A 27,739-nucleotide genomic window follows, 5' to 3' on the forward strand; every position below is an offset into this window, starting at 1 on the left:
TGATTGTTGACCTAATTATAGATATTTATGATTAAATTTTGATACGAACATAGCATCATTCCATATAAAATAAAAATATACCGCGTTTCATAAACATTATTTAGTGTAAATGTACATATATAATACCATGTTGCTAGAACAGCTGTAGCGAGCTTGTGTTATCCATCAAAGCAAGTGCATCATGCCATAAGAAATTTTTTGACTAAGTCATCAATGTGTCTATCTTATCTCCATGATTACATGGCTAAACGGTTAAGCCCAAGTTTGAATCTAATAATCTGTTTAATAATATATGTCATGTATTTTTCTAAGAAACTCATTCATACAATGAATAAGATCTCGAAGACTTTATCTTAGTCATGTGCATTACCTTTCTAAGTTTTAGAAATTTATTTTCAAATACTTTTAACTATCATTTCTTTCGACATCTTCTATGATAAACTCGTTGTCTCTTGACATCTACTTTCTTTTCACCTTCAATTGATTCACATATAATATATATTGGACTTTGAATTTATTTTCAATACATATCATAACTATTTTCTCTATAATTCATATCTTTCAATACTCAATTTTTTTGGGTTAAAAGCATTTGATTCAATAAATGAAATATCAAACTTGTTTTTCGTTTTGATCATGTTATAAAGTAATAGTTCTACTTGAGAATATGCTACACAAATTATATATTATTTTTTTAACAGTTTACATATTATTTTTTGTATATTTTGTTGTAGAACTCATGAATATGATCATTGATTTTATTTTTTAAAATGTATAATAATGTTTTAAAATTTTCAAGATTTTTTTTTTATAATTTCGCAAGATAAAATGTGACTCTTACAATATCTTTTGTTTTAATTATAAATTTAAGTTGAATTTAATAATTTCCTCTTTTTTCTTTAAGTAAAAATATGTAGTATAGTTTTCCAAGAAACTAATGTTTACTTTAAGTTTAATCTTTGTTTTTAAAAAAAAATTTACATAGAGTATTGCATAAATTTAGTTTTATACTTTTATTCTACAATGGATTTAAATTTACTTTCAATCTAATTAACACATTTAAAAACTGGAAGTATGATCATTTTTAGTTTTTTTTTAATCTAATAATAGTTTAATTATATTATTACTACTAATTAAATTTTTAGATTATTATTTTTCTTCTTTTAAAATCCCTTTTATTTTACATAATTTGTTTTTTATTTATTTTATTTTTTATTAATTATAAGTAACATAAATATGCACTAAGTGAATGTTTTGAATTATATTATTACTACTAATTAAATTTTAAGAGTATTATTTTTATTCTTTTAAAATCCCTTTTATTTTACATAATTCATTATTTATTTTTTTTATTTTTTTATTAATTATAAGTAACAGAAATATGCACTGAATGAATGTTTTGAATTTATTTTAATGTACAATAAATAGTATTGCTTAGGTTGATATGTTAGATGGAGTAAAGACTCTCTTATATATATATATATATATATATATATAGATTATTACTATTATTGATTATTATGTATTAGATTATATCCCACATCGAGAGATGAAAGATTTATGAAGAAATAAATATAGTACATGAGCCTCTCTACTCATGTCAACTGATTTTGAGTTGAAAGTCTATGTTTATTAAAACTTTGTGTTCTTGTAAATTAAAAAAGTTAAGACTTTTCGGAATTTTATTCAAACTCAGATCCGTATATTATATATTGAATGTGATTATGAATAACATGTTTACAAATGGACATATTCAAAACAATATCTCATAACTAACCAATCTCATTTAGATTCCGTCAAATTAGTTTAGTCTAATTAAGAAACTAAAAAAATATTAGCAACTGGGAAAGTGCAAGAGTCATTGCACTTGTTTATTATGAAACACAAAGAAACACGGTGGCGCGTGGAAATTACCTAGAAACTACGAAGCAGACGTGAACCCCACGTCTCTCTCTTTCTTCTTCTTCTTCCTTTACGTCTTCCCATTACAAAACTCAAGAAGATGTTAAAATCCGAAAAATGTCATACTTTAAAAGAAACGAAGGAGCAATTGTTTTTGCGTTAGCAAGTGTCGGGTTCATAGCGTTTTATTGCATTAATTACTACATTCGGCGATGCAGAAACCAGGCCGCAGCAGCCGGGGACAGTGAGGAAGCTCGAATGAGTCCGAGGAGGCCACCGCGAGGGCTTGACCCTGAAGCCATCGAGTCGTTTCCTTCTTTCATTTACACAAAAGCTAGAGGGATTGAGCCAGGAATAGGAGAGCTAGAATGTGTTGTGTGTTTGAATGAATTCAAAGACGATGAAACGCTGCGTTTGGTACCACCTTGTGTACATGTGTTTCATGCTGACTGTATAGACATTTGGCTTTCTCATAGCTCCACGTGTCCTATCTGTCGTGCTAATGTAGCTCCTTATTAATCGAGTCTTTTAATTAGCCTTTGACTATGCATTTTGCGGCGTTACATACTTTGCCTTTGTAAATAAGATTATCTTTATAGCGTTGATATTTTTACCAACCGTAATGATGATACTACTCCATGGAAGGAAAATATCTACAAAGGAATAAAAGGCATATTGAATTATTGTTCAAAATGGTGCTATTGATCGATCTGTGTAGTTTGGTTGAGTGTTAGAGATTTAGGTTTTGAATGATTCTTATCATCAGTGTTTTCACGCTCGACCCGAACCGTCCGGTCTGACCGGTTAATCCGCGACCCAAACACTTTTTCGGTTGGGGTTTAGTACCAATATCTGGCAATTTTAAAACCGGAAAAACCCACAAAAAACCCACCATTAACTAGCAATCCAGTGAACCGGTTGAACCGGCCGAGCCTCGGTTTAACAAAATTTATTTGATTTTGGTCTTTTGGAATAAAATATAAAGTTTTAGGCCTTTGGTGTATTCACTATTCAATTATTTTTAGATTTTTTTTCAGTTATTCGGTTCTTCTTAAACTGATTTAGTTGGATTTAAAAAATTTAATCACTTTATTATTAGTTAGACTTCATACCTTGTTAAACTTGATATAGTTATTTTTATTTTATATTTATAAAACTATATAATCTGATCAATCTCTATAATTGACCCGTAGTTGAACCGGTTGATGATCTAATTATCCGGTGATCCAGAAGGTAGTCCGGTTGACTGTCCGGATCGGATTTAAAACATTGCTTATGATCAAAACATATGTAAAATTGTTTATTTTTTACCTTCGAGATTTTTGAGTTTTATTTTGTTAAAAAAATATCTTTAATACACTAATATCTACAGTTACGCAAACGAGTGGTAAAAATCTGGAACTTTCTGTGATGCAAAGAAAGCCAAACCACAACAACACCTATTGAACCGGAGAGACTCGGTTATGAAGAAAAGAAGAATCGTTTCCTGGTTTTCATAATAATTAGATAAGAGTCTTTAGAGCTCCTTCCTTAGATATATGAGCTCATCTCCATAATTCCACTTTCTCATTTTCATTATTCAGTTTCCATATTTGTAGGATCGGTCAATTGTTTTCCTTTGTCTAATTATAGATCTCAATGTCATGATGATGAATTAGACTAGAAAATTACAAAACATAGTTTATATCTTTGGTTACTTGTCACGTAACACATCTATTTGGCTTTGAACAGGGACCACCTATTATTCTGTGTACAACAAATATGTAAGTTACAAGTTAATGAAACGTTCGGATATATGCCATACATTTAATTAGTTAATCATATGATGTAATACAATATTTGTTTTGGTCCGAATGATCTAGCTTGTACCAAATACATAAACCTTATTGGTCCGTCACATCCCATTGAGAGGACGTAAACATCAGAGGATGTAACTGACCAATAAGGACTAGGTCAAAACTGTTGGAAAAGTCTTGTTGCGTAGACAACAAGTTAATAGAGAGGGCATGAGTAATGTAGTACTTTTTCTACTTCTACAGTGAACGTAAAGACTTCTTCAAAGTCAAAACGTTAGAGGAAGAAGCCAAACCAATAATTCCGACCAAAACAAATCAAACTAAACATAGTAGTAATACAATATGTACTGTGTCGTGACGAGTACAAACAAAACTTTGTTTAGTATTATAACAACGTACGGCTTGTTCTTATTCTCTTCTGATCACGCTCTAGAAATGAAGCTCAAGTGATCCACCAAACAGCAAAAGGACGGTTCACATCATGGCTATCTTCGCGAGAGATCTCATCTATGGGATCGAAGCAAGGGTTTTGTTGCCGCTCTTCCTTGTCCATTTTTTGCCTTACGTAACATGCCAACAAGAGTCAAAATCCGCAGACCGCAACAGAAATACCAATTTTCCGACGGAATCGGTAATTGCAATCATTGCGCTTGCAATGTTTATCTCAATAACCACGCTCGCTTGTTTCTTGCACAACACATTCTATAGAGCAGAGCTTGAGGCCGCAAGCCAAGAAGTGTTTCACAGTAGAGCGAGGAGTGGGCTCGAGAAGGAACTCATCGAGTCCTTTCCATTATTCCTCTATTCAGAGGTTAAAGGGTTCAAGATAGGCAAAGGCGGAGTCGAATGTGCAATTTGTCTTAGTGAGTTTGAGGATCAAGAAACGCTACGTTGGATGCCTCCTTGTAGCCACACTTTCCATGCTAATTGCATCGATGTGTGGCTCTCTTCTCGGTCCACATGTCCGGTCTGTCGTGCAAATCTGTCTCTCAAACCTTGTGAAAGCTTTCCATATCCGATCATGGATCTTGAAACAGGAAATGCACGAAGAGATGTACTAGAACCCACCGACGAAACTAGATTTCATTCGACCGGACGTTCATTGCTTCAACTAGGTAAGAATCTAGATCGGTTCACACTACAGTTACCAAAGGAGATGCAAAGAAGATTGGTTAGCTTGAATCTGATAAGGATGAGAAACACGGCCTTACCTCGAGCCATGAGTTCGAGACAGGGCTACAGGAGCGAGAGAAGCGGTTTCTCTGAGGGACGCCTCATGCCAGAGAAAATTTAATCTGTGTAGCCATCTGCTCTCTTATCGCTCTACGTGTCATATCTTTCGTGCTGATGTAGTTCTTTAATCGTGTCTCTTAGCCTTTGACTATTGATTTTTTTCGTTCCATGCTTGCCTTTGTGAATAAAATTATCTTTGTGTTAGTCTTTCAATTTCTGTTGTCCACAAAGTAAGGATTAGGTCAAAACTGTCAAATAAAGTCTTGTTGCGTAGTCAACAAGTTAATAAAGAAGGCATGTACGGGAGTAGTACTTGTTCTACGTCTACCAAGAACATAAAGACTTCTTCAAAGTCAAAACGTTGGAGGAAGAAGCCAAACCAATCATTCGGACCAAAACAAATCTAACTTAACATAGTAGTAATACAATATTTAGTGTCGTGACGAGCAGATCTTATTGATCTACGATATCTAAAGTATAACGACTTCTTCTTCTCTTTCTCTCGCTATAATCAGAATCAGAATCTTATTGAGGACGTACACACTTCACATTATGAATATCTTCACGAGATATCGCCTTCATCGGGTCGTATCAAGTGTTATATTGCCGCTCTTCCTTTTCCATCTTTTGCCTTACGTTACATGCCAGCAAGAGTCGGGATCCGCAAAGCCTAATGTACAAACCGATTTCTCGACAGAATCGATTATCGCAATCGTTATGCTTGCAATATTTATTACATTAAGCATGGTCTCTTGTTGCTTGCACTGCACATTCTATAGGGCAGAGACCGAGGCGGCAGGCCAAGAAGTGTTGCACAATAGGGCAAGGCGCGGGCTCGAGAAGGAAGTCATCGAGTCATTTCCGGTTTTCCTGTATTCAGAAGTTAAAGGGCTCAAGATAGGCAAAGGCGGAGTAGAATGTGCAGTTTGTCTAAGTGAGTTTGAGGATCAAGAAACGCTACGTTGGATGCCTCCTTGTAGCCACACTTTCCATGCTAATTGCATCGATGTGTGGCTCTCTTCCCGATCCACCTGCCCGGTCTGTCGTGCAAATCTGTCTTTGAAACCCAACGAGAGTTTTCCATATCCAAACATGGATGTTGAAACGGGAGGTGTTCAAGAACCCCCCAATGAGAGAAGCTTGATAGGTAATATTGCAAATTATACAACACCTCGATCGAGGTCTACAGGTCTATTGGCAAACTGGAAAATGGCTGAGATATTCGTCCCTAGATCTCATTCGACCGGACATTCATTGGTTCAACTAGGTGAAAATCTAGACCGATTCACTCTGCAATTACCGGAGGAGGTGCAGAGACAATTGGTTAGCTTGAATCTAATCAGGAGAAGCCACATGGCCTTACCTCAAGCCATGAGTTCGAGACAGGGCTACAGAAGCGGGAGCGTTGGGAGCGAGAGAGGTGGTTTCTCTGAGGGACGGCAAACGCATCTGCGGGCCTTATCTATGTCTCTCTCTTTCTCTTTTCAAACTACTTCTGTTAGGTCAACACGTGACAGGAATGATCAAGTCCAAGAGACTTCCCAAGCCAAGGACAAATATTTTGGTGAACGGTCATTTGAACGCCTCATGCCAGAGAGGGTCTAATCTATTTACTTTTGTTTCCCTTCAATTGACGAATATAAGTCAATGAAAGGGACGAGTTCGGTCAGTCATGCGTGCCACACTTGGTTTAACCATTAACTAGTTCCAGTTTTTCATTCAAAGGTCTATAAACATAGTTAGAGTATAAGAAGTCTACTCATATCAAACGTTCCATCTCCGATCAGCCCATCAACGTTTTCAATTAGCATCGATCGTTCGAATAGCTTGTACAGTTTTTCAAGGGATGCTACCTGCAAAAGAGTTCAAAGAATGTAATTAATGTCTTTATAAGATTTGATTTTTCTCATCTTTGACTTTGCATTATCTTCCTTTTTTTTTTTTTTCTAAAAATGATATTACTATAATTCAATGTTTACGAGACTTTTCGACAGTTTTTTCAGTTGTCTACAAGTAGGATTAGGTCAAAACTGTCTGGATAAAGTCTAGTTCCACAAGTAAATAAAGAGGGTATGTGTGGCCGTGTGGGAGTTGTACTTGTTCCTCGTCTACGAAGAACATAAAACTTTTTCAAAGTCAAAACGTTGAAGGAAAAAGCCAAACTAATCATTGAATTCAGATCAAAACAAATTTTGACCAAAACAAATCTAGCACAATAAGAATATTATATACACAAAACTAAAGTTTCACTCTCTCTTTATTGATTTACTTGGAAATATAACTTAAAAAAAAAAATTATCAATTAAATAACAAATAAAACATATTTAATGATATTACATTTAACTCAAACTTTAATATAAAACTGAAATCATATAAGTTATGCATTAACTATATTTCTCTACTTCATTTTAATCAACACACAATAAATTAGAATTATATCTCACATAATTTACTTTTTAAACTGTAACTTCCATCACTTCTCATCCTATAAATACTCATATATTTTCATATTCTCATTCTCTCATTCTCTCATACTCTTCCATTATATTTCAAATCTTAAATATTTTTTGTTTTGTTTTGTGTTTTGTTTTTGTTTTTTTTTTTGTTGTGGTTGTTGTTTGGGTTAAAAAAATCAATTGAAATATTATTATAAAAGCTTAATTCTAAATTTTAATGTTAGAGACTATATGATATATATTTTGCGGGTTCGTAGGTTACCCGTAAATTTTGTTTTTAAAAAATATTAGTTGTTATTATTTTAAAAATTTTAGTAGTTCAAATTTAAAAATATAATATTTAATATAGAAACTTCTTAATTATGATTTTTTAAAAAAATTTATTTTCATAATTTATGAATTTACATTTTTAACATTAAAATTTACATATAAAGATTAATTTTATTAAAATGATATATATTTCAATTTTTAACATGATTTAAAAACTTATGGATTATCCACGGGTGTCCTAAAATTATAGTAGGATGAATGCGGATCAACTATATTAATTTACAAATTTGGCGGGTTGGGTTGGGTAGGTAGAAAACTTATATAACCCACTGCGGGACGGGTTGTGTGTTGGACCCGCTTGACAGGCCTAGGTCGTTCAAAAAAAAATGTAAAGGGTCGAACTTGTACTCTTGTTGACTAAAATGATAACTTAACCATTACATCAAGATAGAGTTTTTTAAATTAATGCTTTTAAAGTTTTATATAGCCATATATGGTGAACTTGATTTGAGGGTAATAGGTATTCAATTAAGGGAATATGTACAAAATAGCCAAATTTTTGAGGATAATTAAGAAAATAGTCATACGCTACAGTAACTTGTCGGTATCATGTCGAGAAGCACATGTAATTACGTACATGCCCTTTATAACAAGTTTTTTTTCTCGAATTACATGTGATATAATAATATATCTCTTTTATTATATTATTTTGTCGTATTACACGTTATTTAAAAAGAGCACATGGTATTTCTTGAAAAAAACACTCTATTCAGTTTAATATCTCTCTCTATCATGTTATTTTGTAGTAATACTCATTTTTTTTTATTATGATCACATATGATTTCTTTAAAAAAAGATTCTTATTTTATAATAATTCATGGTTTTTATTAAGATCACATGTTATTTCTTTAAAAAAAGATTCTATTCAAGTTTAATTTTTCTATAACAATGTTTTTTTTAAAAAAAACACTACGTAACAATGTTTTTTCTTAAAAATTCACAACGTTTTTTGAAATATCATGTCTTTTAGTTAAATATAACATGTGAAATTTAGATCTTACGTGCTATTTTGAAAAATCTCACGAAACAATCTCGCCTAATGTTGATCTCAAAACAAACGGAAGATGATTTTGTTATTTCACATCCTCTGACAACGTGGGTCCATCGTTGTTTTCCGACAAAAACCTTTCTCTATGCTAGTTTCTTAATTTATGTGTCTAATTTGGCTATCTACTAATATTACCCTTCAGTTAAATAAAATATATCTCACCGACGAGACTTCAGCCACAAATTATTTCTATCATTGGATTTCTCTTTTTTTTTTTTAACATAACTCATCACCGTTGAATCTTCTCTTTCTTTCTCCTTCTCTTTCTTTTCCATCGGATCTCTTCACCACCAAATCTATTTTTCTCTATCTTCATGTCTCATATCTTTTAACTGTCGTTTCTTTCTTTTTCAATGGAAATCTCTTCCTCACTCATCATTTGTCTGCTCTCTGCTTCCCTTTCTCGCCAGATTTCTCCACCATTGACCGGCATGATATTTGAATTTAGATCTAATTTTAATACACGTATCTGATTTTGAAAACACATGTATTTTAAAGATAAAGCATGCTATTAACATTGATATATAAATATTTGTCACGCTATCCAACAAAAACCCATGTATTTTTGGTAACAATTATACATATTTGTCAATACTTCATGATTTGTAATTGCATGTGTTTTGTTAATATATCATGCTATTTCACATAATCACGTGATTTTTCTATGACCACTACACACAATCATTAAAAACTCGTTAATCACTAGTTCACTACCATTGGTGTTGTTGTAAAAACAAGATAATAGAAAAATATTTTCGTATTTACCCTATCCCAGAAAACGTTATTTACCTAAAAATTCTGACGCAAAGCTATTCTCTTCATTATTTTTCTATTCTATGGCTAGTTACTAATATATATTACCCTAATATGTATACCCCATTTTATACCTTACCCAACCTATTATCCGTAACCGGCTCAATTTTATTAAAGTCCCTAAGCTTGGAAAAAAAATGGGCATTTTTCTCTATGGTTTTTGGAAAAAAAAAATTTTGGACCGTATTTTATTCAGAAAAAAGACAAGAAAAAGTAATAGACCCTGTGCCAAACCATGTGTGTGATTTGAGTTTGTGGTAACAAATATTGGATTTGATATCAAACTAAGATATATTGTTATTAGAAGTAGACAAAGAAAATATTTCTCTCTCGGGCACGAGCTCCCAAATAACTATAAAATGCAAAGAGTTTCAAATTGGGTAGATCTCACCCACCTTTTTTAGGTATTTTGGGCAAGTCTCCTTTCTCTTCTAAACCCTCTTGCTTTAGGTTTTCCAATGGACTTTCTTCTAGATCGCTGCGTCCGTTGTGTCCTCTCGTCTCCTTTCACCGCCTCTTTTCCCTCTGGTCTCCGTTCTTCTTCTTTCCTCTGCTTTTCCCAGTCTAGCCTGTGAGAGTCAAGAGTTGTGCTCCGTTTTGAAGATCTCCTGCAATAGCAGCGCCATTCCCTCCTCTTCTAGCGTAAAGCTAAGATTCTGTCTTCTTTTTCTGTGCTTCTACTCTCTAACCATGTCGAAGAGAGAGACACCAAGCTGGTATAGGGATTCTCCTCCAAAACAAGCTCCCTTTGCTTTTGAACCTGAGGATGAAGAGGATGTCTTTGTGCTCCCTCCGGTTGATAACACTGCTATTCTAGCTCGCCTTAACTTGAGTTTGGTGGGACGGATATTTCATCAAGGTGGTCGGAGCATCGACGCTCTTGTTTCCCTTCTCCCTAAAGAACACATCTGGGACGTTGAAGTACGTGTTAGAGGTTTTTCTCTCAGTGAGTCTCGGTTTCAGTTCTTCTTTGAATCTGAAGCAGACCACTTGAAGATCTTGAACAAACGCCCTTGTCACTTTAACAAGTGGTCATTTGCTCTTGAACGTTGGGTACCAAACTCTGGAACTTCCTTCCCAGAAACATGACCTTTTGGGTCAGATCTGAAGGTCTTCCAGCTGAGTTTTGGGAGGAGGTAGCCTTAAGGAACTTTGCCAGCACTCTTGGGGTGGTCCATAGAGTGGACTCTACCAATGGTAGGTTCCAAATCCCTGTTAAAGCAGATGCTCCTTTCCGCTTTAATAAGAACGCTCAGCTTCCCACAGGCGAGATGGTGAAAGTCAAATTGTTCTATGAGAAGCTCTTTCGATGGTGCACCTATTGTCGCCGTATTTGTCATGAGCTTGACTCGTGACCTCTTCTTGATTCTTCTCAACGACGCGCTCTGCTTGCTGAGGAGGAACAGAGGAACCCGCGGTTCTCCAGTAGAGGGGAGAGCTCAAACATTCCCCCTCTCCCTTCTCTTGACCTCTCTGTCTCGCTTCGTTCTGGTCATGGAAGGAGGAATCTTCTTCTGGCTGTAGGTCATTCGTCTGAGAAACTGCTCTCATCCACAATTCACGCTGCTAGAAGTGGGAGCTATCGTCAGCAACAACATCAGTCCCTTAAGACTTTTCGCCGTGTCCCAGTGTCTACTAACCTAATGAATCATTCGTCTCGAAGGCGCCCTCCCTCCTCAGAAGTCTCTAGGGGAAGCAGAGGTGAGGATGGTCGGAAACGACGCTTTGATTACTCTTTCTCTCAGGAGAAGAACATGGAACCAACCAGTAAGGGTCGTAAGGGTCTCACTCTCTATCATCCTTCACAACTTCCTAGTCACAAACCTTCACAAAGAGTTGAGCCATCGCCATCTCAAATCTCAGACTCTCAACTCACCGTATTAGACGCTCTTGTTGCTCCTTCAAGAGCAAAGCAAGGAAATTCTTCCCCGAAGTTTAACAGGGAACGACCATTTAAACTTCATCTCTCTAGAAGAAGCTCTTCTCTGGAGAAAGGGAAAGGCAAGGTCGGCGAGCAATCTCTTCCCAACCCAGCAGTCTCCTCGGAGACGGGGAGCTCAGCGAAGAAGTCGCTTAATTTTGATCACCTGATGCCCTCCTCTCAGATCCCTTTATCTCCAATCCACTGTGCGCCTCTGTCTATGGACCCTCATACAGAAAAACGTAAAAGCTGGTATGATATTACGGTGGAGGAGGAAGAGGAGGAAGCTAGGATTCTTGCCGTCGGTCCTGATACGATTTTGGCTGCAAAGTTTTCTCGGGCTGTCTCCTTTTCCAGTCCAGTTGGTACTCAACCAGCTCGATCTGAGTTCAATCCCCACGTTGACCCACTCTCTGAGGCTTTAAATCTTGAATGGACGGCGGAGGATGCAGCTGCTTACTTCGACGATGATGACCTTCTAGGCGATGAGATAGAAGAGAGCCTCCAGGTCTGTCCGGTTTCGACGACTCAAGAAGATAGCGGTCAGACTACGTTTCCGGCAACGACATCAACTCCTCCGGTGGCTGCGTTGAAGATTCAAGCGACTGGATCGAAGAAGGAGTCTGTTTCCGTGGATCCACCTATTGCTGGGCCTTTGGGTAAAAAGGAGCCCACTAAGAGAAAGTCTGAGGCCCGTCAAAGGAGAGCCCAGGACAATCCAGGCCTGCTGGTCAATATGGCCTCAAGAAAAATCCAGAATCTCAAAGGTAGATCCCCGAGTAAGAGGCTGGCCAACAATGCCGGTTCGTCTAAATTGGGTTCTTCTCGTCGTGCAGCCTCGGTTCCATGGGGAAGAGTTCTCCCGTCTTCAAAGACTAAGACTTCAAGTGCGCCCGGTGTTTTGGTGGGATCCCCGATTCCCCCTGCAACTAACCCATGAGACTTCTAGCTTGGAATTGTCAAGGGGCGGGTTCCCAGCTTACCACCCGCCGACTGGAAGAGATGTGTCGGATGTACTCTCCAGGTTTTCTGTTTTTTATCGGAAACTAAGAACGATCTTGTACATCTTCAGAATATGCAAGTTTCGTTAGGTTTTGATTGCCTTAAGACTGTTGAACCGATTGGTAACAGTGGCGGTCTCGCTCTTTTGTATTCGAATGATTATCCGGTTGAGTTTGTTTTTGTGAGCGATCGGCTTATGGATATTTCTACTATTATTGATGGAAACAGAGTTTTTATTACTTTTGTTTATGGTGATCCGGTAGTTCAATACCGAGAATTAGTTTGGGAGCGGTTAACTCGTATTGGCATTTCACGCTCTGATCCATGATTTATGATTGGTGACTTTATTGAGTTACCAGAAACCATGAGAAGAAAGGTGGTAAACGTCGATCGGAACTTTCTTTTCTTCTTTTCCGATGTATGATTGAAAATTGCGGGATGATCGAGGTTCCTTCCTTAGGAAACCTTTTCTCCTGGGTGGGCCGCATAAGTTGTGGGCCCTTAGGCCGTCGAGTTCGCCGACTTATCAAAGCCCGGCTTGATAGAGCTTTGGCAAATGAAGAATGGCATTCCATTTTTTCCCACAAAATGTGGAGTATCTAAAATTATGGGGTTCTGACCATAGACCCCTTCTAGCTTCAATTCAAAACAGTCCTCCCCGAGCTTTTAAGAAGTTCTTTTTTGATAAACGGTGGTTAGGTAAACCGGGGTTTAAGGAGTCAGTCTATGAAGGCTGGAATTTCCCTTCGCTTGAAGGAGGTATCTCTACACAGAAAGTAAAAAATTGCAGACGATCCATTTCTAAGTGGAAAAAATCGAACTCTACGAACTCAGAGAAACTGATTAAGGAATTACAAGATAAAATTGATAGCGCTCAAGAAGATGATTCCATTTCTGCTGAAGAGCTTCTCGCCCTAAAATGGAGACTCTGTGACGCTTATAGAGAAGAAGAGATCTTTTGGAAAATGAAGAGCAGAGAGACTTGGTATAACGAAGGGGATAAGAATACTAAATTTTTCCATGCTATTACTAAACAGCGTCGAGCCCGAAATAATATTTTGGGTCTTTTGAATAAGGATGGTATGTGGGTGGACAAGGAGATGGGTATTGAGCGCCTAGCGGTAGACTACTTGAAGGACCTTTTTACCACCTCTGACCCACAAGAATTCCATTCTGTTCTTCAGGATGTGCCAGCTATGATCTCGGAGGATATGAACCAAAAGCTCATTCGAGAGATATCCCCGGAGGAAGTTAAAAAAGCCCTCTTCTCTCTCCATCCAGATAAAGCTCCGGGTCCGGATGGGATGACGGCCCTCTTCTACCAGAAGTTCTGGGACTTGACTAGACCAGACCTGGTTAAATTAGTCCAAGATTTCCACTCTTCTGGTTCTTTTGATGACCGCCTCAATGCGACAAATATTTGCCTGATCCCAAAGACGGATAGACCAAGAAAGATGACGGAATTTCGACCAATCAGCTTGTGTAACGTTGGGTACAAAGTTATCTCGAAGATATTGAGTCTTCGGCTCAAGAAGCTTCTTCCTGATCTTATATCCGAGACTCAATCCGCCTTTGTGGCTGGCAGACTTATCACAGATAACATTCTTATAGCCCAGGAAAATTTTCATGCACTCCGAACAAATCCAGCTTGTAAGAAAAAATTCATGCTATAAAGACAGATATTACGATCGGGTGGAATGGTCTTTTCTCAAGGCCCTAATGCTGAAAACTGGTTTTTCTCAACATTGGGTAGATTGGATCATCTGCTGTATCTCTTCGGTATCTTATAAAGTTCTTATAGATGGGTCTCCGAGAGGCATCATCCGTCCTTCTAGGGGTCTTTGCCAAAGTGATCCTATCTCCCCATTACTGTTCATTTTATGTACAGAGGTATTAGTGGCAAAGCTAAAAGATGCTGAATGGAACAGTCGTATTCAAGGCCTTCAAATTTCCCGTGCAAGTCCTTTCACCTCACATCTTCTGTTTGCCGATGATAGCTTGTTTTTCTTTAGAGCAGATCCGACGCAAGGTCGAGAAAGAATTGATATACTCCGTACCTATGGCCAGGCTTCAGGACAATAACTGAACACTGCTAAATCTTCGGTAATGTTTGGTCATGACGTGGATAACTCAACCCGGAATATCATTAAAGCGACAATTGGAATTCATCGAGATGGGGGTATGGGATCGTACCTGGGCCTTCCTGAACAGATTCATGGCTCCAAAGTTCAAGTATTCTCTTTTGTCAGAGACCGGCTTCAAAAAAGGCTTAATACCTGGTCCGCAAAGTTCTTGTCTAAAGGTGGCAAAGAAGTCCTCATTAAGTCTGTTGTGCAGGCTCTTCCGACATACGTAATGTCGTACTTCTTACTCCCCAAAGCAATTCGCTCAAAATTAAGTAGTGCCATTGCAAACTTTTGGTGGAAAAATAACGAAAATAGCAATGGCATTCACTGGATAACATGGGACAAATTCTGTACACCTTATGTTGAAGGTGGTCTTGGATTTAGAACGCTAGAGGAATTTAATCTAGCCTTATTGGCTAAGCAATTATGGCGTCTTATCATATATCCTAACTCTCTTTTAAGTAGGGTCTTAAGGGGACGTTATTTTCGCTTTAGCGACCCTTTGCACATAGGAAGCTCGAATCGGCCCTCATATGGCTGGAGAAGCATAATGGCTGCCAAACCGCTTCTTGTCTCGGGTCTTCGGAGAACCATCGGCTCCGGAATGCTAACCAAAGTCTGGGAGGACCCATGGATTCCCACTATTCCTGCGAGAGCTTCCAAGAGTCTTCTTGATACTAGAGACCCTCTTCTCTATGTCAATGACTTGATTGATCAATCAACAAAGCTTTGGAAGTTGGATCGCCTTCAAGAGTTGATTGATCCTGCTGATATTCCACTGATTCTCGGGATTCGGCCAAGTCGCACCTACTTGAGTGATGGCTTTAGCTGGTCGTATACCAAATCCGGAAACTATTCTGTTAAATCAGGATACTGGGCCGCGCGAGAGTTATCTCGTCCTACATGTGACCCCTCTTTTCAGGGACCTGGTGTTTCGGCACTTCAGGCACAGGTATGGAAGCTAAAAAATACGCGAAAGCTTATGCATTTCGCGTGGCAATGTGTCTCAGGATGTCTAGCCACATACCAGAGATTATCCTATCGCCATATTGGCAATGAGAAAGGATGCCCTCGTTGTGGGGGTCCTGAAGAATCTATAAACCATCTTCTCTTTGACTGTCCGCCTTCGAGGCAAATTTGGGCCTTTTCACCCATTCCTACCTCAGGGCATATTTTTCCCAGAAGTCCCTTCTTCTATAATTTCGACTTTCTTTTCTGGTGTGGGAAAGAATTCGGAATAGAAGAGGACACTCTAGAACTCTTTACATGGATATTATGGTATATCTGGAAAAGTCGTAACAGATTCTGCTTTGAAAACTTTAAAGAACCTCCTCAGGAGACTTTGGCCCTGGCCTTACAAGAAGCCTCTGTTTGGAAGAAAGCAAACCCGAAAGAAGCGGAGGAGCCTGAGCCTCTCGCCGGTTCGGTTTTACTACACTCGTCCTTTTCCCGGATCTCAGAATGTCAGACGGATGCTTCCTGGCATTCGGAGGACTCCCTAAGTGGACATGGTTGAGTTTTAGTTGACCAAGACCATATTCTCCAACTTGGCTTAAAGAGTTCAAGACGAAGTCTCTCACCACTCCATGCGGAGATTGATTCTCTGCTTTAGGCAATGGATTGTCTGATCTCGCTAGGCATTACTACTTGCGCCTTCGCATCCGATTGCTCGGACTTGATATCCCTCCTTGACAACCAAGACGCTTGGCCAACCTTCGCAGCAGAAATGGCATCTTTCCGGTCACTCGTTTGTTTTTTTCCCTTCTTTTAGTATTAGATTCCTTCCTCGTAGTTCTAATACTCGAGCAGATTGTTTAGCTAAACATGCTCGATCTTGAAACAGTCTCTTTTCCCATGTAAGCTCGTCGGTTCCTGATTGGCTCTCCCTAGCGGAGAGTCTCTTTCCGATATCTTAATATAAATGGTGTTTGAGGAAAAAAAAAAAAAAAAAAGACCATGTGCTATGACACCCAAGGCACATGCCTAGAGCCGGGCGACCGTAACACTAGATTAAATATTCATAAATAGTAGATCATTATTTGAGAGGAAGCGGATATGAGACTGAAAATTGGGTACGTGATGGGATGGATTTTACGTCCTAAAATGGAAAGGTCAAGACATAGTCCAAAAAAGAAAACAAGTATTAATAGAGGAATTGGCTCATTCCTTCACAAATCCATGTTTAGGAGACTTTTTCGACAGTTTTTTTTTTTTTTCAGTTGTCTACTAGAAGAATTAGGTCACAACTGGGGGAAAAGTCTTGTTGCGTAGTCGACAAGTAATTGAGAGGGCATCACTGGATAATGAAGATGTACTTGTCTTACGCCTACGGTGATTCCGTGAACATATATACATAAAAACCTCTTCAAAGTCAAAACGCTGGAGATAAAATCCACTTAATCAATCATTCGGACCAAAACAAAACTAACATCGTATAGTGACAGGCAGATCTTAGTGATCTACGAATCAGAATTTGTATAGTATAAGAACTTCTTTTTTCTTCTCTTTCTCTAGCTCTTAACAGAGACTTGGAAGTTGGAACTTAAGTGATCCAACGTGATATAATCGAAGAGCCGTTCTATTCACATCATGACGACTATGTTCACGAGAGATCTCATCCATCGGATCGTAGGATGTGTTTTATTGCTGCTCTTCTTTATCCAATGTTTACCTCGCGTAACCTGCAAGAGGTTAAAGGGCTCAAGCTAGGCAAAGGCGGAGTGGAATGTGCAATTTGTCTAAAGGAGTTTGAGGATCAAGAAACGCTACGTTGGATGCCTCCTTGTAGCCATAATTTTCATGCTAATTGCATCGACGTGTGGCTCTCTTCTCGGTCCACATGTCCCGTATGCCGTGCAAATCTGTCTCTAAAACTCGGCGACAGCTTTCCATATCCGAGCATGGATCTTGAAACAGGAAATGCTTGAAGAGATGTACTAGAACTCCCCGACGAGATAAGCTTGACAGATAGTAATGTGACATGGAACAATAATGCAAATTATAGAACAACTAGATCAAGATCTACAGGATCAGGATCGGTCCGACAATATTTTCTAGATCCACGCGTGGCCGACACGCGCGCGACTTTTCTCCCAAATCGTCTTCTTCCGAGAAACCTAGATCCACGCCGTTGTTTGCCTCTCCGGCTACCGGCTCTCCTCGCCGTGGCTGTGAGAAGGCCTCCTTGAGTCTCTGCGTTGCTTGGGTGCCTCTCCTCTGGCGAATTGACAAGCTTTAGAAGAAGGTCGCGGTGGCTAGGTTAACGGAAAATCTCTTCTCCGGCTCCAATGGCTTCGGCTCGTCTTGACTCCTCTCGGTTAACACGGCAGCTCCACCTCCACGACGAGCTAGCTCTTCCACAGTCTTGCTCGAGGACAGCGGCTAGGGTAGCGTTAGTTTTTCCCGTGGTGGTTCACGGCGGTTTTCCCACACTCCGTTTCTCGGTGTCGTGACTGCTTGGCTTGGCTCAGGTGGTGTTTGGGTCTCCTCCGGCGAGTGGTTAGTGGAAGGTGGTCCTTTGATCTCTCTTTCTCTTCCCTTTTGGCGTTTGACGGATCTTCTCAATAGATTTCAAGGCGGTGTCTCTCGCTCCGTCAGGGGTTGGTAAGCTAGTCTCTCCTTCCCTCCGTGCCTACTACTTGTTCTTCCGATCTGTTCTATTTGCTCCCGCTTTGTGGAGGCACCGTTTGGCTCCCTGTCTCGTTGCGTCTCTCACGAGCGCAAGGAGCTCTGTTGATTGCTTGAGTTTTGGTTGGGTGGTTTTTGATTAGGTCGCAAAATCCCGGCTTTTCCGATCTTCAACTCTAGTCTTCGCTGGGGGAATGGATTTCTGGAGTTTGTTATTGTTGTGTGGCCTCCTTTCAAGAGCCGGCTTCTCTTGTTTCCTTGGGTCAGTCACCTAATAACCTCGCCAGTCAAGCCATCTCCCAAGCCAAAGTGTGGACTTGGCGTTGTAGACTTGATTTTGTCCGAGACTTGATTTGCTTGTACAAGTTTCTAGTGAGTTTCGGTTGGAAGGAGTAGCTGTCTCTGCTTGATCACGGGTTTGAGGACTGCCTGGCGTCGCAGATTTGATGGCAAATTCCACGCATCTCCGGCCATGTCACACTCGTTTGATTTGTTCTTGATGTTCGGGTTCTTTTGCTACCTTAGTTCGCCTCCACCTTTGCCATTTGCTCTCTTTCATCAGCTAAGTGAATGTTTTTGTGGCTCTTGAATCATCAGTTTGGCCGAGGTATTATGTGTTTGATCTTTGCGACATGGAGGTGTTAGTATGGTTTTTGGAGGATATGATGTTACTTTAGTCCATGCTAGTGACATCAAGGGGATATTGGTAGAGGACAGTATTGCCTGCCGACTTTAGCTCGTGTAGCTCCGCTTCTTCTTTGATTTGGGCTCACGTTGAAGGGACTTCCGTTTTGCTTCGTCTTTCGTCATTTGATCTCTTTCCCTTCTGCTCTTGCTTCTTGCCATGTTTTGCTTAGGATAGTCTTTTTATCGAATTCAATTCATAGCCTTGCCATAAGCCTCACCGCTTATGGTTTTAGTGATGATTTGAATTTCGAATGTTTATGCTTCCATGTTTTTTACTCTTTTTTGACATGGGACCATGTATTTAGGATTAACATCCTAAACTTTCATTTCTTGAAATGATATTTACATTCTTATCAAAAAAAAAAAAAGATCTACATGATCATTGTCGAGCTGGCGTAGGGCGGAGATATTCTACCCTAGATCTTATTCGACCGGACATTCATTGGTTCAACTAGGTAAGAATCTAGATCGGTTCAAACTGCAGTTACCGGAGGAGGTGCAAAGACAGTTGGTTGGCCTGAAGCCACGTCGGCTTACCTCGAGACAGGAGTTCGAGACAGGGCTAAAGAAGCGGGTGTGTTGAGAGCGAGAGAAGCGGTTTCTCTCAGGGAAAAAAAAAAACTTCGGCGGGACATATCTATGTCTCTCTCTTTTCAAGCTGCTTCTGACTTGGTAGGGACGATCTAGTGCTAGAGACTTCTCAAGCTTACAAAGATTTTGGGGAACAGTCGTTTCAACGCCTCATGCCAGAGAAGGTCTAATCTGTGTACACATCTGCTCTCTTATCGCTCCACGTGTCCTATCTCTATCTGTCTTATCCTTTGACTTTGTGAATAAGATTTATCTTTTTTTTTTTTTGAATCAATGTAAAATTACTTATTCAAAAAAGTCCTTTTTGTTACAACATATGCAGCTTTGAGCAGATTCCTTTTTGAGTTTCGGAAATTTTAAACCAAGAAAGCAGAGCATAGGTTTTGACGCTTAAGTTCTCGAGTGAAACCATACAATCTATAGTGGCAATGTGATTATCCTTTTGTTTTAGTCTTACAATTCTCAATTGTCTACAAGTACGACTACGTCAAAACTGTGAGAATAGTCTTGTTGCGTAGTCAACAAGTTAATAGATAGGGCACGAGTGAAGTAGTACTTGTTCTACATCTACATTGAACGTAAAGACTTCATCAAAGTCAAAACGTTAAGAGGAAAAAGCCAAACCAATCATTCGGACAAAAACAAATCCAACTTAACATAGTAGTAATACAATATTTAGTGTCGTGACGGGCAGGTCTTATTGCTCTACGAATCAGAATTTGTTTAGTATAACAACGACTTGTTCTTGTTCTCTTCTTCCCTCTAAACCTATAAACGGAGACATGGATCATCAAGTGAACTACCGTGAGAGATCATCAAGTGAACTACCGTGAAACGGATACTTGTTCTTGTTCACATCATGACTATCTTTGCGAGAGATCTCATCTATCAAATCGTTACAAGAATTTTGTTGCCGCTCTTCCTTTCCCATTATTTGCCTTACGTAACCTGCCAACAAGTGTCGGAATCCGCAGACCGCAATAAAAAAACAAATCTCCCAGCGGAAACGGTAATTGCAATTGTGATTCTTGCATTATTTATCTCATTAAGCATCGTCGCTTGTTGCTTGCACAACACATTGTATAGCGCAGAGATTGAGGCGGCAAGCCAAGAAGTGTTGCACACTAGAGCGAGGCACGGGCTTGAGAAGGAAGTCATCGAGTCCTTTCCATCTTTCCTTTATTCAGAAGTTAAAGGACTCAAGACAGGCAAAGGCGGAGTAGAATGTGCAGTTTGTCTTAGTGAGTTTGAGGATCAAGAAACGCTACGTTGGATGCCTCCTTGTAGCCACACTTTCCATGCTAATTGCATCGATGTGTGGCTCTCTTCCCGATCCACCTGCCCGGTCTGTCGTGCGAATCTGTCTCAGAAACCCAACGAGAGTTTTCCATATCCGAACATGGATGTTGAAACGGGAGGTGTTCAAGAACCCCCCAATGAGAGAAGCTTGACATGTAATAGTGTGACATGGAATAATAATGCAAATTATACAACACCTCGGTCGAGATCTACAGGGTTACCGTCGAACTGGCGTATGGCTGAGATATTCTTCCCTAGATCTCATACGACCGGACATTCATTGGTTCAACTAGGTGAAAATCTAGACCGGTTCACATTGCAATTACCGGAGGATGTGCAAAGTCAATTGGTTAGCTTGAATCTGATAAGGAGAAGCCAAATGGCCTTACCTCAAGCCATGAGTTCGAGACAGGGCTACAGAAGCGAGAGTGGTTTCCCTCAGGGTCGGCAAATGCACCGGCGGGCCTTATCTATGTCTCTTACTTTCTTTTTTTCAAACTACTTCTGTTCGGTCAACACATGACAGGAATGATCAAGTCCAAGAGACTTCCCAAGCTATGGAAAAATATTTTGGTGAACGGTCATTTGAACGCCTCATGCCAGAGAAGGTCTAAATTAGATTAGACCGTCTAATCTATGTACATTTTTCCCCTTCAATTGACGAAGATAAGTCAATGAAAAGTTCGAGTTTGATGACAGTCATGTGTATTGGGAGATGGAGAATCATATCTTCTGGCCAAATGTTGGCTTTGTCATCTGGCCCCGTCGATCTATGGTTCTCCATCTCCCAAAAATGTGTGCCACAGTTTGGTTTAACCATTAACTAGTTCCAGATTTTTAATTTATAGGTCTGTAAACATAGTTAGAGTAAGAAGTCTACTCATGTCAAAAGTTCAATCAGCGGTTTCAGTTAGCATTGTTCGAATATCTTGTACAGTTTTTCAAGGGATGCTACATGCAAAAGAGTAAAAAGAATGTTATTAATGTCTTTGTAAGATTTGATTTTCCAGACAAGTTTTTTTTTAAGATAATGTAACATTTGAAGCTCCTTCTTGTAATTATAGAAATGATAACCTTTGATTTTTCATCTTTGACTTTGCAATATCTTGCTTTTTTATTTTTTTAAAAAATGATATTACTCCCTAATTTCAGTTGTTTACAAGTAGGATTAGGTCAAAACTGTCTGGATAAAGTCTAGTTGCGTAGTCAACAAGTTTATAAAGTGGGTATGTGTGGGAGTTGTACTTACTTGTTCCACGTCTACAAAGAACATAATAAAACTTCTTCAAAGTCAAAACGTTGGAGGAAAAAGCCAAACTAATCATTCGGACCAAAACAAATCTAACATAGTAAGAATACAATATTTGTTGTCGTGACGGGCAGATCTTATTGATTTACAAATCAGATTTGTTTTGTATGATGAACGACTTCTTCTTCTTCTTCTTCTTCTCTATCTCTCTCGCTCTAAACGGAGACATGAAGCTCAAGTGATCCACCGTAATATAGCGCAGAAGAGCAGTTCATATCATGACTATCTTCACTAGAGATTTCAGCCATCGGATCGTAGTATGTGTTTTATTGCCACTCTTCCTTTTCCAATGTTTGCCTTACGTAATTTGCCAGCACGAGTCAGCAGATCGCAATGGAAGAAACAAAGTCTCATCGATAATTGGGATCGTTTTGCTTTCATTGTTCCTCTTTCTTTTGGTTTTTTACTGCTTGCACTATGGATGTTGTAGTGAAGAGATTGAGGCAGGAGGTCATCAAGTGTTGCACACTAGAGTGAGGTGTGGGATTGACAAGGACGTCATCGAGTCCTTTCCGACTTTCCTCTATTCAGAGGTTAAAGGGCTCAAGATAGGCAAAGGCGGAGTAGAATGTGCAATTTGCTTAAGCGAGTTTGAGGACGAAGAGTCGCTACGTTGGATGCCTCCTTGTAGCCACACCTTCCATGCTAATTGCATTGACGTATGGCTCTCTTCTTGGTCTACATGTCCAGTCTGTCGTGCAGATTTGTCTCTGAAACCCAGTGAGAGCTTTCCATATCCAAGCATGGATATTGAAACCGGAAATGCAAGGAGAGTTGTTCTTGAATCCCCCAACGAGATAAGCTTGACAGGTAACAGTGTGACATGGAACGATAATGCAAATTATAGAACACCTCGGTCGAGATCTACAGGGTTATTGTCAAGCTGGCCTGTGGCTGAGATATTCTTCCCTCGATCTCATTCGACTGGACATTCACTGGTTCAACTAGGTGAGAATATAGATCGATTCACATTGCAGTTACCGGAGGAGGTACAAAGAGAATTGGTTAGCCTGAATCTGATAAAGAGAGGCCACATAGCCTTACCTCGAGCCAGGAGTTCTAGACAGGGCTACAGGAGCGGAAGCGTTGGGAACGACAGAAGCGGTTTCTCTCAAGGACAGCAAACACTCAGTCGAGCCATATCTACGTCGCTCTCTTTCTCTTTTCAACCTGCTCCTATTCGGTCTACACTTGGCAGGGACAATCTAATACTAGAGACTTCACAAGCTAATGACGACGATTTTGGTGAACGGTCGTTCCAGCGCCTCATGCCAGAGATAATCTAATATATTTACAATATTTTCCCCTTCAATTGACGAGGATAGTCACACAAAAGGGTCGAGTTTGGTGATAATGGTTTTGGTCAGCCATGTGTGCCACAGTTAGGTTTAACCATTTACTGGTTCCAGTTTCATTCAAAGTCTGCATAGTTAGGGCAAATGGAAGCCTACTCATATCAAAAGTTCCATATGCGAACAGCGATTTCAACTAGCATCGTTCGAATATCTTGTACAGCTTCTCAAGGGATGCTACCTGCAAAAGAATAAAAAGAATGTAATTAATGTCTTTGTGAAATTTGATTCTCCAGAAAAAAAGTTTGTTTACTTAAACGTAACATGTGTAGCTCCTTCTGGTAATTGAAGAAATGGTAACCTTTACAAAAGTCCCATTTGAAGCCATGGAAGCTGGTGGCTTCAAGAACAATCTCATGGACGGAAACAGCACGTGTTGGATTGACCATTCACGTTGTGCCCATGCGTTTTCAGCATCTGACAGAAGATCTTTGTCAAGATTATCCTCCATCTCCACGTTACCATCTACAAAAGTTCAATGTAACATTAGATGCTCTCATCTTTTTTAATTGCAGAGGAACCAAAAGCGAAAACATTGGTCACTGCAGGAGGTTTACATACCTAAATCTGACTTTTCCTGAGAGCTCTCACCTCTCTTAGTATAGAACTGAATACCGTCACCCGATGGGTTAGGCAAAAGAGGAGGATACATGGCGTAAAAGTTCCCAATAGCCGCAGAAACTCCTTGAAAGCAACTCTTCTCATCTTCCCACTCAACCTAAAACGTACGTTAGGGTGACATTAGAACCCACTGTTCCTATGATCAGTAACACTTCAGAAGGCACAAAAAGGCGGATAATAATTGTACAAATTGTAATCGCGGAACTCACATCATTTCCCAAGCATAGTAAAAATTCGGGAACACGATCCATGTCAGGTGTATACTGGTCGAGAATGACAGGAAGCCGTGACAAATTTCCATCGGAGTCAATGTAAACGCTGAAATACTCCTCTAACATTTCCGCTTTTTCCTTGAGGAGTTCTGTATTCATCTATATATCAAAAACGAAACAAGTTAACAAAATCCATACGAAACATTACAGCCTCAGGAACTTGTTACTGTTGAGAATACGAGCTGAACAGAAGGAATAGTTGGTACAAAACTAGTAGCAGAAATACGATACAGAAAGCAGAAGTTACTTCAGCGATTCTTTCTTTCAGATCATCATTTTTATCAGTTTCTGGATCTAGATCCTCCTCTTTCAGAGCCAACAATATCAACTCGGACAGAGGGGCTGGATCGCTAAGCTGTATTGCATTAAAATGAGCAAAACGACGAAGAGTTTGCTGATACATAAGCTCTTTGCTGCAAAATCCAATAAGATGGTATGCTTTATGAGTTTCTTTTGCGAAGTATTACAACTCGTCAAATACAATTCAGATAGATTTTTCATCTTGATACAGTAGAATATCCTCTACCAAACATTAAATCTCAAGAATATTACCTGAGGTTCACCACATTGGCTAGATATAGATGGGTGTTATACTGAACTAAAGCAAAAACATCATCTGCCATTCCAACATATGTGCAGTTCCTCACAGTCTCCAGCAAACCTAACAAAGATTAATTTCGAGAAACGCAGTTACGAGGATTTGTTTAAGGTTATGTTCAGAAGAATAACCATGCAGAGAAAGCTACCTGGATGGCAGCAGCTGTCAACTCCAGCAATAAGTTCTTGGACACTAGAAAGATCAGCAGTTTCCTTTGGGTTTCTTCTTTGCCTTACCGAAGACCTGCAAGTTCAGTAATATATATCATGTGGAATATAATGAAGTGTAATAAATAAAAGAAATATCAAGCCATAGTAACACCGGCAGCAAATACTTTTCAAGGAAATCAAAGGAGTGCACATCTTTGGTAAATAAGATGCGATTTTTGAAAAGTGATGACTCGGGATCCAATTTTGTTTGTATGAAACTACATATCCGGTATCACATGAGGTCTTACCTAACTACACTCAGACTAGAAACCTTGTCAGGGAGATTATGTGGCTTGGGTTGCAAAAAGGCATGTAACCTTCCAGCTGGATCTGATGAATCCGTTCTCACCATTTTGTTCACAGGAACTTTCTGTGCCTTTTGTCCTAGTAAATGAGAAGAGCACAAGCTTTTCTATGAAGCGAAAAGGGACAAAAGTGCATGCAACGGGAAAAGTTTTAGGATATAAAAGGTTCAACCCAGCCAAATGATACAATACCAGAAGGCTTCGGAGAAACTGTAGAATCACTTCTTGGGGATGTTAATGTAGATTGAATGTATTCCACTTTCTGTAGCATGAAAATATTGAAAGGAAACATGATTATTATATAAGTATTCTTAACCTCCAGAGAAAAAGATTGCTTCAGGTTCTTTTGCAAGCATACCTGTTCTTGAAACGTCCTAGTATCATTTGCGTTTCTCAGTTTTACTTCAACCTCTGACTGTATCATCTCGATAATAATTTCCTGGTTTAGTAGGCTAACCTGCACGGTAGACCAAAACATCTATTATTTGATGTATAAATAAGGAGTTTATTTTTCAAGCAAAGTTAAGCAACAGATACACAATCTTCTCACTGAAATATTTGGACCCAGACATACATAAATCTGGAACATCTGCTAGGCCTCGAAACTAGTATAAAAGGAGGAAAGCAATAACCTCTTTTTTTGTTGGGTGAATATTGATATCAACATGTTCCCGTGGCAAATTGATTGACATGTAGACAAAAGGTTTCGATGCCTTTGGCAATGTTGCAGCATAAACAATTTCAATGGCTCTTTTTAAGGCAGAGCATTCCACCAATCTATCTGTTGTAATCAATAAAGTACGTCACATAGGCTTATATAGTAATAAATCAGATATAACTTTTCATTTCTACTAAGGAAGAAAATCCTCACCATTAATGAAAAGCACCAATATGGTCTTCTTAGAAACATAGTTTGAATTGGATATGAAACCCTCCATATCAAAAGTACAACCGGAGGGGTCACAGGAGGAAACTTCTACTTTCATCAAGTTCTTTGCAACTGATACCCCATAAACAGATCTGATGGAATCAAGCCTCGAAGGCGACATGACTGAGTGAACATCAGCCTTAACAGCTCCATGCTGGCAAGACAGCATCATAAAAGAATTCGCTCATTCGCTTCACAATTCCAAAACACCCAAAAGATTGCTATACGTAGACATGTTTAGTTAGTAAGTATACCAACCTTTCGACAAGAAAAGCTGACATTATTGTGATGAATAGCCATCCGACTTAGTAAGTCTACTATTTTCCCATAATCATCAGCAGAATTTTGAAGTGTTTTCCTTCTAGCAGTCATATTGTAGAACAAATTCTCCACCTAGATCATACATAAACATGGAAAGTTACTGGTGAAAGTCGCTTCCCCCGCTCTCTGCTCAACCAATTTGATGCCAAGAATTGAAGAATTACCATTATCTGTGTTCCTTTAACAGCTGCACACGCCTTTGGTTCATGCTCCATGACACCATCTCTATAAGACACTCTGAACAAAAAATTGCAGCTACAATATAACACTATCTTCACACATAGAGCAGAACAAAATATAACTTAATCAAACCAATGTTCCAAACCTGTAACCATGAATCTGGCCTTTAGTAATAGTAGTTACTGTAACATGAGCAACATAAGTCATACTAGCCAATGCCTCTCCTCTAAATCCCATTGAACTCAGAGAAAACAAATCCTCATACTTAGTCAGCTTCGATGTCGTATGTCTCTCGCATAATATCGGCAAGTCTTCACGCTAAAAACACGAAACAACAAGAACACAAAGTAATCATCTTCCACAAGAATTGACACAAAAACAAATCCAGAATCAGAATTTTCCCATTTGTGAAATTCAAAATGAGAGTGTGTAGAAGAACCGTACTCTAATACCGTGACCGTCGTCGGAGACTTGAATGAGTTTTAATCCACCGTCTTTAACAACGACGCTTATGGAACTAGAATCGGCGTCGAGGCTGTTCTCAACGAGCTCCTTCACCGCTGAAACTGGACGCTGGATTACTTCACCAGCTGCGATACGGTTGACCACTGACTCTTCTAGGCGTTGAATCTTCGGTGGCTCTCTCGGTGCAATCGCCGTCGCCGGAGAATTTTCCTCCTCCATCTCCACCGTAAGAGACGAACCGTCGATCTTCTCCTCCGCAGAAAATAAAACCTCGCGCCAGATACAAATTGGGTTCGCTTAAGGTCTACACTATAACATCATTAAAAGCCCAACTAAATTCCGAAGCCC

At 39.2% G+C, this 27,739-nt stretch overlaps 5 protein-coding genes and 1 pseudogene across 6 annotated transcripts; 5 read left to right on the forward strand and 1 right to left on the reverse strand.

The window, feature by feature from the left end:
• The first annotated feature begins 1,731 nt into the window (after positions 1-1,731).
• On the forward strand, positions 1,732-2,595 carry LOC9310629 (RING-H2 finger protein ATL39). The gene has a single exon (XM_002872380.2). The coding sequence runs from the start codon at positions 2,020-2,022 to the stop codon at positions 2,419-2,421; it is 402 nt and encodes a 133-aa protein (XP_002872426.1). The 5' UTR covers positions 1,732-2,019; the 3' UTR covers positions 2,422-2,595.
• Positions 2,596-4,072: 1,477 nt separating this feature from the next.
• Positions 4,073-5,136, forward strand: LOC9308496 (putative RING-H2 finger protein ATL35). Its single transcript, XM_021023122.1, has one exon. It carries the CDS (start codon positions 4,180-4,182, stop codon positions 4,990-4,992), a length of 813 nt encoding a protein of 270 aa, XP_020878781.1. The 5' UTR covers positions 4,073-4,179; the 3' UTR covers positions 4,993-5,136.
• Positions 5,137-5,169: 33 nt separating this feature from the next.
• Positions 5,170-6,842, forward strand: LOC9308497 (putative RING-H2 finger protein ATL36). The gene has a single exon (XM_002872382.2). It carries the CDS (start codon positions 5,484-5,486, stop codon positions 6,534-6,536), a length of 1,053 nt encoding a protein of 350 aa, XP_002872428.1. The 5' UTR covers positions 5,170-5,483; the 3' UTR covers positions 6,537-6,842.
• A 10,975-nt stretch (positions 6,843-17,817) lies between these two features.
• On the forward strand, positions 17,818-21,874 carry LOC9308499 (annotated as a pseudogene).
• Positions 21,875-22,025: 151 nt separating this feature from the next.
• LOC9308501 (putative RING-H2 finger protein ATL37) lies at positions 22,026-23,447 on the forward strand. Its single transcript, XM_002872386.2, has one exon. The coding sequence runs from the start codon at positions 22,359-22,361 to the stop codon at positions 23,424-23,426; it is 1,068 nt and encodes a 355-aa protein (XP_002872432.1). The 5' UTR covers positions 22,026-22,358; the 3' UTR covers positions 23,427-23,447.
• LOC9308502 (DNA mismatch repair protein MLH1) lies at positions 23,410-27,676 on the reverse strand. 2 transcript variants are annotated; one of them, XM_021022909.1, is made up of 16 exons: positions 27,371-27,676; positions 27,072-27,244; positions 26,911-26,983; positions 26,684-26,818; positions 26,369-26,579; positions 26,130-26,278; positions 25,856-25,954; positions 25,690-25,759; positions 25,441-25,576; positions 25,132-25,226; positions 24,938-25,046; positions 24,633-24,798; positions 24,323-24,484; positions 24,054-24,210; positions 23,757-23,957; positions 23,410-23,673 (listed from the first exon to the last, which is right to left on the reverse strand). In XM_021022909.1, the coding sequence occupies exons 1-16, from the start codon at positions 27,608-27,610 to the stop codon at positions 23,660-23,662; spliced, it is 2,190 nt and encodes a 729-aa protein (XP_020878568.1). In that variant the 5' UTR covers positions 27,611-27,676; the 3' UTR covers positions 23,410-23,659. The 2 variants fall into 2 exon arrangements, with proteins under 2 accessions (XP_020878568.1, XP_020878569.1); XM_021022910.1 differs by having other exon boundaries at positions 23,415-23,673; positions 23,794-23,957; positions 26,684-26,983; positions 27,371-27,672.
• Between the last annotated feature and the right edge of the window lie 63 nt (positions 27,677-27,739).

Source organism: Arabidopsis lyrata (assembly GCF_000004255.2).
Source record: "Arabidopsis lyrata subsp. lyrata unplaced genomic scaffold ARALYscaffold_6, whole genome shotgun sequence".
Classification (NCBI taxonomy): Eukaryota; Viridiplantae; Streptophyta; class Magnoliopsida; order Brassicales; family Brassicaceae; genus Arabidopsis; species Arabidopsis lyrata.

Excerpts from the sequence above, each read along its gene's own strand:
- LOC9308497 (XM_002872382.2), top strand. The coding sequence starts at position 5,484 with ATGAATATCTTCACGAGATATCGCCTTCATCGGGTCGTATCAAGTGTT.
- LOC9308496 (XM_021023122.1), top strand. The coding sequence starts at position 4,180 with ATGGCTATCTTCGCGAGAGATCTCATCTATGGGATCGAAGCAAGGGTT.
- LOC9308501 (XM_002872386.2), top strand. The coding sequence starts at position 22,359 with ATGACTATCTTCACTAGAGATTTCAGCCATCGGATCGTAGTATGTGTT.
- LOC9308502 (XM_021022909.1), bottom strand. The coding sequence starts at position 27,610 with ATGGAGGAGGAAAATTCTCCGGCGACGGCGATTGCACCGAGAGAGCCA. Across the intron at positions 25,047-25,131 it reads TGACAGCTGCTGCCATCCAG|GTTTGCTGGAGACTGTGAGG; the intron begins GTAGCTTTCTCT and ends AATCTTTGTTAG. Across the intron at positions 24,799-24,937 it reads GCCAATGTGGTGAACCTCAG|CAAAGAGCTTATGTATCAGC; the intron begins GTAATATTCTTG and ends TGGATTTTGCAG.
- LOC9310629 (XM_002872380.2), top strand. The coding sequence starts at position 2,020 with ATGTCATACTTTAAAAGAAACGAAGGAGCAATTGTTTTTGCGTTAGCA.